The sequence below is a fragment of the Poecilia mexicana genome, unplaced genomic scaffold, assembly GCF_051168715.1.
Source record: "Poecilia mexicana isolate PSO_F unplaced genomic scaffold, ASM5116871v1 scaffold_23, whole genome shotgun sequence".
Classification (NCBI taxonomy): domain Eukaryota; kingdom Metazoa; phylum Chordata; class Actinopteri; order Cyprinodontiformes; family Poeciliidae; genus Poecilia; species Poecilia mexicana.
In genome coordinates, this window is record NW_028263392.1 from 10,606,121 (window position 1) to 10,624,390 (window position 18,270).

Below are 18,270 nucleotides of genomic sequence, written 5' to 3' on the forward strand. Positions count from 1 at the left end.
CGCCTTTTTTTTTTTTCTTTTCTTCAGAGTGGTCCATCTTGATATTTTTGAAATTGAGTGGCTGGTTTATAAGTGACCAGTGAGGAGAAGGTCGCAAAACCATTTCGCAGCATCATTTTACAGCTGCAGCGCAGTGACGGTTGCATTCGGGAAGTGGTAAAAAGGAATATAAAAAAAATACATGGTATCAGTAACTAAAATCATGCTCTCAAAGGAAATGGCAACACCACAGCTGCCATGATGGGAGATCTTCTGTTCATGAGGGTTGCAAGACAAAGCAGCGTGTTGCTTTGACTCCTGTATGACTTCCCGTTTTCTAAGACGCAAAGTCAAATTTCTTCTAAGTCGTTTTTGATGAACGCGGCATTTTCAGAACAACTGAAGGCAGCAGCTACTTGACTGTTATAAAATGTCTGGAAAATACACAACATAACCTGTTTTCGTCCATCAACATGACTCCAAATAAAGAAATGGCTTTGTGTACACTCTGTTTTCATTCAGGGAGTTCTTTTTTTTTTTCTTTGTTAAAAACCAAAAAAAAAATTAAACAAAGATGGATTCATTTTTATACTACTACTCCCTATAGAACTATATAGCTGCATCAGTTTGCATAGCAGCGTGAATTTAGAGCTGCCAAATAAATACTGCTTGGAAAATATTTGAAAACATCAACATGTCAATAACTCACTCTGGAATAAGTTGTACTAATATATTCCAATGTTGGACACATTTTTATTAAATTTGCCACGAATAAGGATACACACTTTTCTGCATGCTTACTTGTCCACGACAGAATGGATGTATAGGCTAGTGCTCTTTTTTCTTTCTTTCTTTTTTTGTTGTTGTTTCAAACGGGGAAAGAAAATGCCTTCACCAGAGAGACAAACATTTAATCTTTGGAATGGAATAAACAGATTCTTAAACTGAAATAACACGAAACATGGATTATTGCCTGAAAATGACTGCGGACAAACGCTGTGGTCTTTGCCTTTGTGCTGGAGCCTGAACTGTGTTGCGTTCAGGCCCTCTGCTGGCTTTAATCGGCAATCGCAAAAACGATGCCAAACCAAACCGGCATACCACAGTTAGTCTCTTCTGAGGACACTTTATCGTCTCTGTGACCCAGGAATTTCCCCCTAGCTGTCTGCAGCAGCTTATCATTCAGTGTAATCCATTAAAATGTTCTCATATTTGTAACTTGCTTGCCAGCTGAGGAAATTCAGAGAACATTTAATGTTTTGTCAAGTAGCTGTAAATCTTCTTTTCCTTCTTTTTAGAGCAGGTTCTGTGTTTAGACCGTTTTTTTAACCGCTTAAGTCCCATAAGTATAAATCAGTGCAGGCATAGAGCGAGCGACTGTAACCTGAACCGGGCAGCAGCCAGTTGTGCTTTCTCTTTGCCAGTGTGTCTTTTGACATTGATAGGTTCTCATACCAAAAGTGTTTCCTGTGGCCCGGCTTCTCAGGGCAACCCGACAGACAAATAAATAAATAAAAAAACCCTAACAACATTCCCAATCGGTTTAAATACAACACAGGCTCGTCCAAGTGAGGTGTTGAGAAATGCGGGGCGGTCGCGGCTCCTGCTGGGATTAACGGCGAGCCAGAGTCAAGGTTGGGAGGGCGGTGAAGGGGGATGACATGGCAGGCCACTTGGGTGAAGTCATGTCTCAGCTGTTCTCTGCGCTTTGCAGACAGAGGAGTTACAAATCAAAGGTTTGTGCAAAGTCTAAGCTGAAAAGTGTTAGCAGTAGCAAACTTGTACCAAAATTATAATAATAATAATAATAATAATAATAATAAATCAAGATCTATTTAAGGTGTGTTAGATCAAAAAGACCCAACGCATAGAAGCATAACAAGGGGCAAGCATAACTTTAGACGTATTCATTAATGGAGTCTAAATAGAATATGGCAAAACAGAAAAACAATGTTTTTGATTATTTTTTGGGGAAAAAAGGCATAGAAGTGTGAGTGGCACCAATATAGACATATTTTATAGATAGACTAAGAAATAAATGACTACAGTAAAGCAAAAATTGGCAGTTTTTGGCAAAATACTGTAGCGGTGTGAAAAATGAGCTCTTAGTAAATTAAAACAATAAGTAAGAAAATAGGCACCCCAACATAATTTTTATTTTTGTATCTTTAATTTCTCATTGTACTAAGTTCTTCAGCGTCATTTAGATTGTCCTATGCAATTCCACACACAACCGCTAGGGGCGCTGCCGCGTTGGTGGCATAGAGAAGATTGAGCACACAAGAAGAATAAATCTTCCGGTTGAATGTGAAGGAACCTCAACGTGTGTGTCTCGTCTTTCTCATACCACAGGTCAGTAAAAATGCGTTTTATACATATACATTAGTTTCTTGGAAGAATTGAAAGGTTCTTAAATCGAATCTCAACTAATGAGTCGCGAAGTTCACTTTGTAATTGTTATTGTGTACGAAAACGAGACTTGTTCATAAAGGCTAATGGGAGCTAATGCTAGCGGGCCTCTACACGTGTGTGAGCTAGCTGAAGGACAGCGAAGTTCATTTGAACTTGTATTTTGCACTTTTTGAGAGAGTTCTCACTCAAAGGACATTGTTCTGGGTTCTTTATTTTATAAAGGTGATGTTTTTCATGGGTTTGTTGAAAAACCAGATAAACTATGTGGAACCGAGTGCCGAGGCATAGTATTAAAGGAGCATTACGCCTTTTTCAGTTTGATATTGAGAGAATAGTTGTGTATGCAAGATGTAAAATATTATTGTTCTACTGAAACAATGGACATTGTTAAAAGCTAAAATGCTTAAATGTTAAAATATATTTTATATATTTTATTTTGATAGTTAAATACAAAAGGTCTCAGAAAAGAGGACAAGGTCTTGAATTTAAAGCACTAACTACAAAATTAATATGGTTTAGAGAAGTGAAAGTTATTTGTGAATTAATTTTGTAATTTGATAGAATTCATAATGCTAAATGGAGCATGTTAAAAAAATGTTGTTTGGTTTAAAGATATATTACAGTAATTTCTGATGTAATGAAGTTAATGGTTCTCTACCTGAAGTATGTTGTATATGAAGAGTGTTTATAACACACAAGAAGAATAAATCTTCCGGTTGAATGTGAAGGAAGCTCAACGTGTGTGTCTCGTCTTTCTCATACCACAGCATCACACGTTGAGGGAAGATCATCTTATACATTACTCTCAGCCATCCAAGGTTGCAGGATAACAATACAAACAGGAGAACAGAATGAAAATGCCATAAAACTACAGAACGCAGAAGAAGAGAAAAAATAAATCCTAATACAAAAACTAAATGTAGACATGCATAAATACAAAAAGAAACTTCAATTGGCTCAATGGAACAGGTTTTGCAGGCCGGTCTTGAATACGGTCTGAGGAACACTGTCCTCAATACGGACCTGACTGGATCGCTGGTGTCAGAGACAGGTGTGACTCAGGAAGCGTTTCGGAAATGACAAGAACCCAAACGATGGACCGGATGGAGGTCATGCTCGGTGACCTGTGACCTAACCTGCCCCGTCGGTGGGACTGTTCTGGCTCCAACTTAACACTCCAACATCCTAAAAACAAGCGAAGAACAGGAGACGTCTTCCCGAAACGAGTGAAGAGCTTCGTCCATCTCCCGTTTAAGTACTTACAGGGTCGTTGTGTTCTGGATGACCTGAAATCTGCACTGACTCAATGTTCTCAGAGATGAATTGAAAAACCAAACCATTTGTTTGGTAATGTCATGCCCATGTGTGCAATTTAGTGAAAAAAACTCACTAAACAGTTGAGTTTCATGTTACATTTTTTTTTTTACCGTTCCCTTTTGTCCGTACTCTAATTGTTACTCATCCGCTTGAAGCAACAGCACTTCAAAGTGCATCATAAAAGCACCCTACCGATACTGAAGCCTGCTCGCTTTTTTATTTTTGGGAGGCTGCGTCTCGGTGGTGACAGTGGCGGAGTAGGGTTGCGTCAGGAATAGCTCTCCCACCTGCTGAGGTTCGCTGGATAACAGAGCATCTGTTATTCCATGCAGCTTTCCTCCTTTTATCGGCCCCGGTGTTGTTCCCTTCACATCTCCGACACAATATGACTAAAAAAATGTATCCAAATTAAAAGAAACTCTGATGAGCTTTAATTTGAAAATCACAAATGGGAAGGGGGAATAAAAGAAAACACACCAAATGAGCTCCTCTCATTATGCAAACTAATATCTTTTGTTCTCATTATTGTTTCTAATCTCTGAGAAGCCCTAACAAGTCTGTTGACTAATAATCTTTTATCGCAGCACCTCGTGTCCCTCTTACAAAGCCGGTGCTCAGTTTACCCAAAACACCTTAACGCTCGCATCAGCTGGAAGCTTCTGGAAAGATTAGAAACTCGATGCAGCGGGGGTTAAGTGATTTACAAATAGCGTCGCAGCTCGGGTCAAGATTAGCGCTTTGAAATCTTCGCAATGCCACGCCGGGGAACCGATGAAAAGTGGATACGAATAGAAAACACAGAACAAAAGGGTGAATTCTGAAAAAGAAAAAAAAAACGTGTTTCTAATAACTTGATGTGGAAATTATGGGTCATTTTATCTATTTTACAGTTGTTACTACCCTGATGTACGGCGCCGGTGTACGAAAGTTTAAAAAAGCATGTGAGCGTTACTAAAAAGACGTGTACAACAAATCTGTAGTTTGCCGTTTGAGACACACCCGGGAGATGAAACTATGCATGCAAACACACACACACACACACACACACACACACCGAAGGGCAATTTTAAGTGGCCTAAATGCCCGAGGACAACCCACTCAAACAGGGAGGCGACATCGTCAACTCCACATTGAAAGCCTGGCTTTGAGGCATCAGTGCTCAGAACATTTCCAGTAACTTTTTTTTTTACAATCTTTGTGGGAAATTCATCTCAACCAGAAATATCACTATCAAATATTTTTGTGGTTGAGGGTCAGAGGAGTTCATTTACAAGGTCAGATTGCAGCCAAATGTTTTGAGTCACAATTTGGAAACATCTGAATGCCTTTCACAGCTCAAGGGCTAAAATGTCCGATATATTTTATTTGACCAACTTATTTTCAGAAGAATATTATTATGATTATTATTATTGATAGTGTTATTACATATTATTTTAGACACACTTGAAGAAAATAAATATAAAACTTTTCTTTTAAAAAGGCCAGACTGATTGAGAAAATGTACAGTAGTTCTAGTTCTGTTCGTTACGAATACATTTATTTGAAACTAGTTGCAATTTTTGCCGCCGTCGCCTTTGTCCTCCGCCTTTTCTCCAGCCGTTGAAGGGACAGAGGGCCTGTTGACACTGTGTTTCTCTTTTCCCAGCAGAAGAGCGTTAATGGAGTTATTGCTGCCATAAACTTTGCATATGTTCTGCTTTACTTTTTTTTTTGGTTTGGTTGTTTCCATAGCAAAGACTTTGGGCGCAGTGTTTGTGTGATTGGTTGTATCTATTTGCTCTGCAAAATCACTATGGTTCCTATAAACTATGTGTGCTCTCTCTCGCCCTCTTTTTTTTTGTCTTCCCAGAAATGACCACATGTTTACCCTGGATGTTTGGTAATAACTCAGTCCATCCAGCTGGACGTGGATCCGTACTGATTAGTGTTGTTTAGTGAAAAAAAAATAACCATAATTTAAATTGAATCTGAACGTGACTATATGATCGATTGCTTTGGAATCAATTAGATAGTTTTGGTTAAGAACAAAACAGCAGGATATGAGTTCGCCTTGAGATGACTATTGGTTGTAAGCTGACTCCAAATAAATGCGCTGCAATGAATTTGTGGGACAGGAGGAGAAGTGTGTTAATGTGGTTATTCGCTTTAAAAGAGAGTAAAACGCATCATACACCAGAGGGAAAAGATGGTCTCATTAAAGCAGCGCTCATGACAGATCATTACTCCCCTATGTGGCGTTATTACAGTGTTCGGGAGGAGATATTCTCTTCTTGGTCTCGTGCCAGCACATTCTTCAGACCAGACGTTATATTTACTGTCCGCCCCCTCATCTCCCCCCCTTTATATAAAAAGCTTTCCATTGTCTGGAGCAGCTGCTGTTTGACTCCACACGCCGGCAAACACCCATTCAAAGGTAAACTTACTTTGAAGTTTGTTTAAAATATGACGTGATCTCAGCGAATCTCTGTGTTTTTGATGTTTCTATTTAGTCAAAAGTATTGTTGGGAGCTCTGTACTAAAAAATGACATGCCTTCGGGTAACAGCTCACCTTTGTTGCTTACTTGTGTATGAGTTTCTCATGATCAATCTGCTGAAAGGAGTTGAACTGCAACACGTTTGGTTTAGCTTAGATGGTCCAAGTAACATTTTAATACTGATGCTGGGTTCAACACTTTTAATGAAGCCAAATGCATAAGAAATGTTGTTCTTTTGCCCTTGCTTTAATCTTCCTGAATTACATAGTTAATTAATAGCCTAAGTTGGAAATAAGATTTGCTTTGTTTCCTTTCCAGGTGTTTGATTTTTTATTTTTTTTTATAATCATAGGTAAACTGAGGTAAAATCCCACTTCTGCTCCCATTTTTGTGATTCTTACAAACCAAACCGCTCGTGTTTTTGATAAGCGGTCTCATGTGTCCCCCCGTTTGCCGTTTCAGGCCCTCCGCAGACGTGCAGTCATGAATCCCAAAGGGGATAAGGTGAGCCAGCTATGTTCCAGTGTGTTAATCCTGCATGCATGGGACAGAGGACACATTGTCCTTACAGACATGGCAAAGATGTGGCGGTGGTTATCTGTCGAAATTGCTATCGGCATCCTCGAGAGCTTTCCGCTTGACTCCATCCTAATAATAAAGTGTTATCTTTACGCACGCGGCCGCAGCGAGTGGTGCTGAGCTTCTCTAGGCATTCCCGTAACATCAAGCGGTTCACAGCTATCTTTGATCAGCTTAAACACAAACATTGTTGGAGTGATGAAAATGTTGAAACTGCATGATTTTACTAGAAAGACTGTGAACATTTTGTTGTTGCACAAATTGTGTCGCGTAACCACATGAACGAATTTCATTTCCCACAGCCGAAGTCAAAGATTTCGGCGTCCCGCAAGCTCTCCCTCAAAGTAAGTTTCGAATATCACATTTTGTTTTTGTTTTTTTCCCCCACACAAAATCCTACAGCCCAAATGTCTCACATTTTGTCCTAGTCTAGAGATTCTGCAATTTTGATGAATTAGTAACGGCATGCAATACACTGCAAAAGTATTCCCTTTAAGTCAAATTTTCAATTTTACGAAAATTTTTGACGTCATAGACATTTACAAATTAAAAGCCTGGAAGTGTGCTGCGTTTTTATTATCCATCCGTCATATTTCACTGCACTGATAGCTGTTTTTATGTATCTGCAAAGCCACCTCCACTAGATTTTCACAAACAGGGCGTCTTTAAAGGTGCTGTCGATTTTCAGCCTCGGACACGTTTAAATTTTTCCTGCCGATGGAAAGTTGTCCCACAGCATGACGCTGCCGCTACCAGACCGGGTCAACGATGTGTTCGGGGTGATGAGTGGTGTTAGCTTTCTTGCTAGCTTGCGATTTTTGCACATAGGTCCTGAAAGTTCAATTTGTTTTTGTCTAATCTGACTAGAGGAACATCTTCTGTGCCTTTATTGATCGTTATTTGGCTTGTGGCAAATCAAAGATGAAGTTTCTTCAAAAAGTAGTTTTCTTCTTGCCATTCGTCCCCCCAAAAATTCTATATTTATTTTTGCTGTAAGTTGACAGATTCTCCCACCTGGACTGTGGATCTCTGCCTCTGATTAATGCTCTCCTTTCTAGCGCAGGTTTGAATTGCGGTGAACTGAACAGTGCACCATTAGATGTGGAAAGCTTGTGTTAGATTCCAACCCTGCTTTTAGCTTCTGTGCAACTTTATCCCTGTGCGATCTGTTTAGTATCCTTTGTCTTTATGAGAATTACTCTGAAGGTGTGGCAATTGTAAAAAAAAAAAAAAAAAAAAAAAAAATCAAGAGGAAGCATTTTTGTTGCAGTCTACTGCATCGGTTCCTGGGACCAACATTGATTCTAACTGTTCTGATCAGATGCTGCTCCTCCAAAGAGCATGTGATGATCTGGAGAGGGAGCGACAGGACCGGGAGGAGGAGAAAGGGCGCTACCTGAAGGAAAAGCTGCCTCCTCTGCAGCTGTCTGGTTTGTCGCTGGATGACCTCCAAGTAAGAGGCATTTATGCCAAACGAAGTGTATTTTTAGACGCGTTTAATCGAACTGTAACGCGAATGTATCCCTTTCAGAAACTGTGCAAACAGCTTCACGAAAAAATTGACATTGTGGATGAAGAGCGGTACGACTGTGAACATAAAGTCAGCAAGCACAACAAAGACGTAAGTTCCTACTTTGTCACATCTTACACACATTTGCAATGTATTCAATTGTACACATATACTTAGAAAACCTGAGACTAAAGACATAGCTTCTTTTTTTTAAGTTTGTTGAACTTTCCAGTCACCTAGTACGGGGGTTTGCAACAAGACGGCTCATTGAGAAAGCTTCGATCTTTTATGCAACATCTGCAATATTCCCCCCCAGAAACGACATCTAAGCGAATAAATGAAACCATGTGATTTCCATACAAATTACATTAAAAGTCTTGAATTATTATTTCTAAATATCTTAAGTTTTTTTCATTTCTCAATAAATTTAGAAAGAAATTGTCATGAAATTGCATTTTCTTTTCACGTATATGTTCTAATTTGTTAAATTATTCCTTCTTCCTAAATCTATATAAGTTTTGAGGTTCTGAATAAAAATAGGAAAAGAGCAAAAACCAAAAGTGAAGTTTTTTATATACAAGTGAAATCGCTGTAAATACTTTACTACAGCAGGATGTTTTGCTACATTCTGCTTCAGATCCACGAGTTGAAGCTGAAAGTCCAAGATCTAGGAGGCAAGTTTAAAAAGCCCGCCCTCAGGAAGGTGAGGGTCTCAGCAGACGAGATGATGAGAGCTCTGCTGGGCTCCAAACACAAAGGCTCAATGGACCTCAGGGCCAACCTCAAGTCTGTGAAAAAGGAGGACGTCAAGCAGGACAAGGTATGAGTCGGTTCTCCGTTTACTCGTCCGCGTTTCATTTGGCCCGTCTCGATATTTCGAGAGTGTTTTGATCTCTTCCTCAGGTCCTCACCTCTGAAGTGGGTGACTGGCGTAAGAACGTGGAAGCCATGTCAGGCATGGAGGGCCGCAAGAAGATGTTCGATACCGGCGGAGGAGCGCAGTGAGACGTCGAAGCCAAAACTGGACAGTCATCGGAAAAAAACAAATATGCCACACTTACCCGAAGACTATGTTTGGCATCTGCTTTGCAGTTTGTTTTTGTTTTGTTTAGTTTTTTGTTTTTTTTCAATGCAACATTTTAAGACAAGTGGCGACCCGGTATTTCTTTTTATTTTTGTTATGACACTTAGTGAGCAAAGATGAGCTAAATAAAAAAGAAAAAGATAACGGTTTCCATATTTGCAGCTGACTTTATCACGTTTCACTTTCTCTGAATCTGTTAGTTTACACGAGGCACAGAGGGAGGCGGGGTGATGCTGCGATGAATTATAAAAAGGACAATGAACGAATCGGGGAAGGGGGTAAAAGATAGGTGTTCCCAGAAACGCATCAGATTTAAAATAGGCGACATGACGGCGACGTGACCTCCGTGTTTGTCGTTACTCCCCCTCGGCAACCGATAGTAAGCATTAAAATGTATTAGGGGTTAGTTGAAACAAATAACGAGTTGGAGAGGAAGCAGTCCTTTGCTTCCTCTGCGCGTGTTGCCGGGTTGACGTGGCATTTAGCACCTGGGAGTGTCATTTGAAGCACGACAGCAACGGCAGCCATACTCATGTTCCCAGCAAATGTTGCCTCGAATGGAGCGCTGCATGCTTCTAGGGGCGAGGTGTGAAGCAGTCCGTCTGTGTCCAAGCAGCTGAAAATGTTTTGTCTAAACATAAAGTACCTAGTAAAAGTATTGATATACCCTAATGAACCTTTCCACACTGTGACACATAATAAACACAAACTATTTCATTGGGATTTCTTTTTTGTTTTTTTTTTGTAACAACAAAAAGCAGAGCATAACGAGTGGAAACAGTACAAATGCTTTCCGAAGGTTTTTTTTTGCTATTAAAAATCTGAAAAGTGTGGCGTGTGTCCTTTTTAATGAGCTACGAGAGTTGCTCTTCCAGATCTCTGGGTCAGAGAAGCGCTAGACGGTATCAAGGTCTGGAATTTTTATATGAGGCATCAAAAAATTCCCTTCACATTATTCTAACCTTTTAGTTTTTAAATGATGCAATTGTAATTTTTTTTTTTTTTCCGGTAGAAATAATATCCAAAAAGCTGACTGGAGGATCCACATAATGTCATCACATATCAAACAAATAAATACGCTAATGTCCCAATAACTGGACGTGAACAACAAAATTTAATAATTGCACTTTTGGGATCGTTTTCTACTAATTCTCCTTTTTTCAAAACGAAGGCTAAATCATTGCGGCGAAACTATTTATTTCTTGTTTCAATTGACCACAAAGAAAAACTACAAAGAATTCTTCCTTGAGATTTTTGCAAAAGGCTAAGTGGATTTTAGCGTGTGGGTGGGCTGTACCGAGTTCCACCAGGCAATTACCCAACACTCAGTTGAGGCATTTATCTGCTTTAAAACATCTCCAATAATAAAGCAATAAACAGACAGAAATAAAAGATTCTTTCTGAGTGGTTTGGGTCTTGGTTTTTTTTTTTTTTTTTCATTGCCTTTGAAGCCGTTTCATGGCTGTTTCATCAGCTTTGGCAGAGCCTCCCAGCAGGTAAGGCTTCGTCTTCCCCACCGCGGGTAAGGTATCGATAAACCTTTAGAAAGCCTGAATTGTAATCAGGAAAAAGTTGATTACTTATTCTAAAAGTATGCATTTTAATCTTTATTTTAGAAGCATGTTGTGGTTTGAAGGGTTTTTTTTTATTATTATTAAGGACCAAATTGCAGAAAGCCTCTAGAGATGAATCTGTAAGTATGATGAAAATAAACAGACTTACCAAAACGCTCAGGGGAGCAAATGATAAGACAAATGCAGACAAACCAAATACAAAAGGACAACTTACCAAAGTGAGATCTAACCAATGGTAAATAAACAACAGTTAAAGAAGACTGAGGAAATGTTTGACAACTGCCTCTATGATTCAACCAGACTTGTGGTTTAGCTGCTTTTCAGCAGCTGAGTGCTTCTGTCTCACTCCTCAAGGATTCTTTGTGGCCTTTTAAAATAAGCAGCTCACCATTTCACAGACCTCATGTCTGCTGACGCTCAAAGAAACTGCTTACGCGGCAGAATGTGCAAAATAAGGACTTTAAAAAGTCTCCTCCCTAAGCACCCGACTCTCACTTGTAAAACGGGCTCCGTAACCCATCTTCTTCTCTTTTATCATCATCATCTCCTCTCCTTTGAGGAATTAGAGAGAATCGATAAGGAATAATGAATCTTACCTGTGACTGCCTCTGCTGTGCAGTCTATAGGAACGGTCTCTAGTATATTTCTCAGTTTCCCTCTGTGCAGTGAGGATCTGGGATGTTGTTCTCTTTCAAACTAAAGAAAAATCTTGAATTTAACTTGTAGAATTTTTTTTTCCAGAGATTTGGTTCAAAATCTGTACACGAAGAAAGAATTTTCTTCATGTAGTGCGGAATAAATGGTTCAAGAGTAAATTAAAATGCATAAAATTGGGGTATTTCGTCTAAATCACATCCCCATCATTGGCATACATCATCAATAAGCATATTTCTCTCAAAATGCACACCGAGCAACTCAGACACGTGTTGCATCAATAGGAGTATCTCAAAACAAAACAAAAAATCGCAATTTAGGCAAACCAAATTATAGTGATGTTTGGCAACATCTCTTAAAAACTGTTTGTAAAATCAAAAATGTACAAAAATTGTTCAAAACAAGCTAAAGGGTAATTACATGTTCATTCAAATGTGATGCTCACATTAGATATGGTGTGAGAATGAGTTAAGAAATGCTTATTTAAAAAAAGAAACTGAAAAACAGAAGAAATGCTGTAGGCATAAAAAACAGAAACTTTTTTATCTGTTAGATGGGTGGTGGACCTGCTTTATATGCAGCCACTGACAGCTGCTGAAAGCCATGGTCATTTTCCAGCAAACCTATAGTAGCAACCAATTCTCATGTTCAGTCACTGCCTAAAAATAGACACAAATGTGGCCGCATTTACAAAGGCGGAGTGCTCCAGATATGATATCCAAAGTGCGTTAAATGTCAACACCTCATGCAGTTTAAAGGTCTTGACATGGAATCTGTTAATAGAACAATTAGAAGATGTAAAAATAATTTATTAATGGATTATTTGCTAAATATGGAAGCAGGCAGAGATGATGCGACGCTGCAAAAGGATCTCGAGGCAGATTCACGGAAATAGCCACTTGGTGGCAGCAGAGAGCTGCATGAAAGCAGCGGCGTTTCCAGCCGCAGTGTATCGTTGGAATATGGCAGCCTCCATCAAGCGCTGCCATGGCCTCAAAATACATTAGTCTATTTATCCAACAGGAGCACATTGTCACAACGACGAAGTCTTAGGAAAAGTCAGCAAATAATCACTTTGGCAATAAGTTTGCAATAACTAACAATAACTTGTCTATTCTGCCACCAAACGCAGCAGGAATGGACAATGTAATTCTTAAAGTTCAGTGACAGTGAATGCAACGAAGGAGGAACGTTGGGATCACTAAAACTCCATAGCAACCATTAAATGGCATCTGAATCTTAACCAGTTGTTCGGAAGGCATATCGGGATGAAGATTTTTTTCATCTCACCCACCGAAGCGTAAATGTGCTAAGCTTTCTAAACACAACTAATTTATCAAACTATAGGATTCTATTGTGCGAGACAAGAGGAGAGAAGTTTAAAGAGCTCTCTCTGTATGTTTTAACCAAGGCGAGGTCAATGAAAAGTATGTTTTTGTTCACGTCTCATAACACGAAAACCAAAACAATTTTCACAGAGTTGTAAGTGTTGCCCTAACCTTAAAAATAAATACTTACCGCTGTCCCAGTTCACTTCGCTGTCTAACTTAAAAAGAGAAGAGAAATCACATTTGGTCTTCAAAGACAATGCGGAAACGGATTACAGCGCTTTGAGCCTGTACTTGTGCAACCTGACGAAGGATTCTGATTGATGTCATTAATCTTCCAGCGCGCGCACAGCATGGGCGGTGTGTTTATTAGCCGAGAGACCGGGTAACACAGAAGGTGGTCTGCCGGTACAAACCACCAACTCGCTGTGAGAGCCATGTTTTGTTGTGTTGCGTTTCATCAAGCCTCTACTTGGTGGTATTTACCTCAAGTTCAGCCACTGCTAGGCTGCTCTGATTTATGGTGCGCTAGGTTGTGCTGCTAATGCAAGCTGAACCACAGCTCTGTAACATATTGAGAGCTGGCAATATTTAATCAATCATCACCAAATTCAAAACATCAACATTAAAGGCCGAATCCAAAAAGCAACTGGAAATAATCCAGTCTGACATCTCACGTGTTTTAAGTTCACATACTATACAGCCATTATGCGACGAGCAAGAAGCTTCTTGGCAAATCCAATCCTAATCTAGTCTATATTTGGGGGTAATGACACAGAAAAGACACCTTAGAACTGCATTAATAGCATCAGACTGTTGGATTTAATGGTTTAAACACACAGTCTTTGACACACTCAACCCGAAATGCTCTTCTTTGTCAAGAAGTGTTAATTGGATTTTACTCCAGGGTTAATTCATAATAACATAAACAGGCAGCAGATAGAAGTGATGGAAAAGCACATGATAAAGACATATATGTATAATCCATGTGAGCCATTAGGAAGATTTAGAGCTAAAAGTGAATAATTTGAATCAACGGTACAGGTTGCCCACCGGGCCAGACACATTTAACCAATTAAGCTCTCTCTATAACTAAATCTTTATTAGACACTCAAAGTAGCACTAATCATGGTAAAATGGCTCCATAATGTGGGGAAATGTAGTGCCTCCACTGAGAGCTGTGACCTTTGAAGTTGAATTTACATACTCGTACATTTGAGCTGTGCAAATTTAACGAAAACTTACTCCCTCTTTCAGTTTGTTCCCAGTAATAATACGATTTTGCTCCCTCGTCTCATTGGCAGTTTTTGGAACCGACTGATGGCAGTATTTGTTGCCAAAAAGTAGGGAAAAAGGAAGTTGTGAGGTTTTGCCGTGACCTTTTTTTTTTTTTTTTTGCGATAGGGCCAGATTGTGTTGGATCCCAATTTGAAAACTGATTTTCTACCCTGTGAAGTTATCCTTATTGGATATAAAGATTGTTTGATGATCTGAACCACGTAGGGAATGTCAACAATGTCAGAAATGCGCAAGAACTTAAAATTAAGCTGGAGTGGATCGTTTCTTATTTTCTAAGAAGAGGAGAAAACTTACATGTAGCCAGACACCACAGAGTACACATAGGCAGGCGTTAATGCACTAAATACTTCTTAAACTGTAAATGTGGCACTGTTGCTTGGAAAACACTTTAATCACAAATCATAAACCGCAGACGGGAATCAGATTGGCTTAGAGGACTTTCAGTCTTTGAGTTTGCATCTCCTTTAAAGCGGTTTCATGGTTGTTTCATCACCTGCAGCTGCAGTTCGCAGCAGGCTGGGCTTCATCTTCTCCACCTAGTCCTGGTGAATAATAAAAAGTGCAGCAACAAGATATTTTTTTTTAACCTATAACTTATGTAGTTTTAGGAGACATTTGAAAACAGACTCTTTGTGTTATTTTGCATTGCTTATAAAATCCTAATGTATTCTGGACAGGATATTGTCATTAAAAACTTTGAGTACAGTACATTTTATCTCATCGCACAAAATCGATGATTGTTGTTACCCCTGCATGGTCCACACTTTTGTTTCTGTCAGACCTAATAAGCTAAGTTAATCTACCATATAGTCGCCCCTTGCTTTCCTCCTTTCTCATTGATTTTCCTTAGGGAAGAGGAGGTTGATGACTATTGGTTTTTGGACACTGAAGCCGGCCAGAGGTCAACCAGATGCAACCCTTATGAGAGAACCCTCTTGTTCACCCAAGTGGAAGATTTAAAATGACAACAGAAATAAATCAAGTTTTACTGCAGTTTGATTTTTTTTATTTATTTATTTTTAGAAAATATGGGCTCTTGCGCAGTTTTAAACTCCTAACGATTCAAAGAAAATAGATGGTAACATTTGCAAGTGGAATCCAAACTCTGGAGACAAGACAGAGGGGAAATCTATTGTTGCCTCGGGTCAAGGGTGTGTGTGTGTGAGCTGTCTGCTTCAAATTATTAATAGTTTGGGTGCGATAGAGGATGTTTGGAAATTGCCTCCGCGAAAGAACAAGTTTGCCCAAAGTCGTGGCTTTTAGTCGCTTTTTGACGGCAGAAACAAACACCCCGAGAGCTCCTCAAAGGTCTCTTCCCTGGTTTTTACAATAAGCCACTCAAAATTTTATAAACTTTCAGTCCGCGCTGACGCCGACAGAAACCGCTGACTAAAGAGAATGTGGGGAAATATGCACTTTAAAACCAGCTCCTTTTTCCACCGCTCAAGTCTCACTCTCTGCCTCCGTAACATATCCTCCTCTCGTTTATCTTCATCTTCCCCTTGGCTTTGAGACATCAGGGAGAATCAATACAGAATAATGAATCTTACCTGGACCTCACTCTGCTGTGCGTTCCATAGAAACAGTCCGCAGTATGTTTGAGCTTCATTTAGCTCCTGACTGGCGCAACTCTCAGATGTTGATCTGTCTGAATCTAGATACTGTAATTAGAGGGCCTTTAAAAATAGTCTGGTGAAACAGACACAGGGGTTCTATGTTTTGTTTTTTCTTGCCTTCCTTTTTATTTTCGAAACGCGCATTTCCGTCTCTCTAAATTTCACAACACTGCTCATTTTCGTCTGAATAATAATAATGAGAAGAAATTCAGCAGGTGTGCTTTCAGCCAGAGAAGCAACGGCGCCCTCGGGGAGTGAGCCGATGCCGTCGAGAGTCAGCTTTGGAGTAAAGAGTTCTTGAGGACGGTGCGTTGAAACGACAACAGACTTTTCAACTCGAGTCTTTCGGGCAACAAATGTTTTAAGCAGGAACAAGAATATCGGATCGTGTTAAAGTCGGACTCTGAGGATGAATCGTCTCAGATGCCGACACCGTTTTCATGTCTGCTCCGGTGAACGATATCCAACCACGTCAGGGCCCGCTCGCTTCTGGGATAATTGGTGTTAGGGGTGAGCTGCTTAGGGGTTAGGGGTGAGACTTCAGCCTCGCACCAAAGTCACCGTCTGGACCATTTTCCATTTCTACAATCCTACTTGGGGAAACTTTTTTTTTTTTACTTTTATAGCTCCGGGTAGCCTGCATCCTATTTTTACACTTTATGCTGCTTATGCTGCCCTCACGATGTGTAACTGGTACAAAGCTAGACAGCTAGCTTACACTTAAAAGGTTGTTGAGTCGAAAATAATCCAGTCCTTGTTTTATTTTGCAACTCTGCTTTGTTTTATTTCTCCTTTTCTTTTCTTTTTCTTTGTAAAACTGTAACAAACACAAAAGCATACATCAACCACAGACAAGGTACAGAAAACAACCAGACCAAAGCAAACAAATGACTCCTAACCAGTTCACAGCACAGCGCCAAACCTCTTATAAAATATAACACAATATTGTTATAACAAAAAATGAAATAAACTTACAGACAAATGATGTCCAAGGGACAAACGTGTCTGAGCGATCTGTAGCACCACGTGTACCACTGGACGAGTTCTGCTTAACTGCCCAAATTAACTAAACAAATGATAGCCACTAGGTGTCAGTAATTACACTTACAATATAAACTAGTCAAAACATACTGATGGAGTCAGCACACTCCCCGCTTGGCAAAATAAAATTTTGACAATATATTAACAGAAAACTGTCCATATTCAAAGGCCTTCAGAAAGCAGAACAATGATTTCGGAGACAGGTCTGAGGAAAACCTTGGCATGTCCTCCTTTTGTTGTCTTCACTTCCACCTTGCGTACAATCTTGTCACTGCTTGGTAAGGTTTTCACGATGATTCCAATGGGCCAGTCATTCCTGTGGACTTGGCTGTCTTTAAGCAAAACAACATCTCCCACCTTTATGTTTGTTTCTAGCCGAGTCCATTTCCTACGCACTTGTAAAGTCGACAGATATTCCTGTTTCCATCGCTTCCAAAAAGTGTCTGCGAGACACTGTACATGTTTCCATTGTTTACCTTGAAGAACACCCATTTTGAATTCTCCACAAGGAGCTGACACAGTGCTTGTCTTTTGAGTAAGCAGCATGGCTGGAGTGAGAATGGTTGGCATCTCAGGATCATTAGACACAGGCACAAGAGGTCTGGCATTCATGATCGCCATGACTTCAGCCATGAGAGTGCTCAAAACCTCGTGTGTGAGATGAGTGTGTCCTGTTTGGAGTAACATAGCTTCCAGAATGCGTCTGGCTACACCGATAAGTCTCTCCCATGAACCACCCATGTGTGATGAATGTGGCGGGTTAAAAATCCATGTGCATCCTTTACTTTGGAGATAGGATTCAACCACGGCCTCTTTGGAGTTGATGTTCAGTTCTCTGCATGCGCCCACAAAATTGGTTCCCCTGTCAGATCGGAGAAGCTTGGCAGGACCGCGGATAGCAAAAAATCTCCTCAGGGCGTTGATGAAGCTATCTGTTGACATGGATTCCACTAGCTCTATGTGCACAGCTCTGGTTGACATACAGGTGAAAAGGACTGCCCACCGTTTACTATTAGCACTTCCTCCTCTAGTGCGGCGTGTACTGATGGTCCATGGTCCAAAAACATCGAGACCCACATTTGTGAATGGAGGTTCCGGTGTAAGTCTGTCTGCAGGCAGATCTGCCATTTTCTGATGTTGCAAACGTCCACGTAGCTTGCGGCAGATAACGCATTTATGGATTACAGAAGACACTAGACGCTTGGATCCAATAATCCAATAGCCAGCAGCTCTTATAGCTCCTTCTGTTATGTGGCGGCCTTGGTGAGCCACCTCCTTATGAAAAAATCTCACAAGTAATGTGGCAATGTGACATGTTCGGGGAATGATCAGTGGATGTTTCTCTTCATTTGACATCTCTACAGATGAAATACGACCTCCAACTCTCAGCAAGTCCTTACTG

At 40.1% G+C, this 18,270-nt stretch overlaps 1 protein-coding gene across 3 annotated transcripts; it reads left to right on the forward strand.

Annotated features, from left to right (window-relative positions):
• Positions 1-6,035: 6,035 nt before the first annotated feature.
• On the forward strand, positions 6,036-10,187 carry LOC106931842 (troponin I, slow skeletal muscle-like). 3 transcript variants are annotated; one of them, XM_088003194.1, is made up of 8 exons: positions 6,036-6,121; positions 6,502-6,545; positions 6,646-6,687; positions 7,065-7,106; positions 8,084-8,215; positions 8,294-8,383; positions 8,910-9,092; positions 9,176-10,187. In XM_088003194.1, the coding sequence occupies exons 3-8, from the start codon at positions 6,667-6,669 to the stop codon at positions 9,275-9,277; spliced, it is 570 nt and encodes a 189-aa protein (XP_087859320.1). In that variant the 5' UTR covers positions 6,036-6,121; positions 6,502-6,545; positions 6,646-6,666; the 3' UTR covers positions 9,278-10,187. The 3 variants fall into 3 exon arrangements, with proteins under 3 accessions (XP_087859320.1, XP_014865691.1, XP_014865687.1); XM_015010205.2 differs by lacking the exon at positions 6,502-6,545 and having other exon boundaries at positions 6,071-6,121; XM_015010201.2 differs by lacking the exons at positions 6,036-6,121; positions 6,502-6,545; positions 6,646-6,687 and having other exon boundaries at positions 7,026-7,106.
• Positions 10,188-18,270: the final 8,083 nt, after the last annotated feature.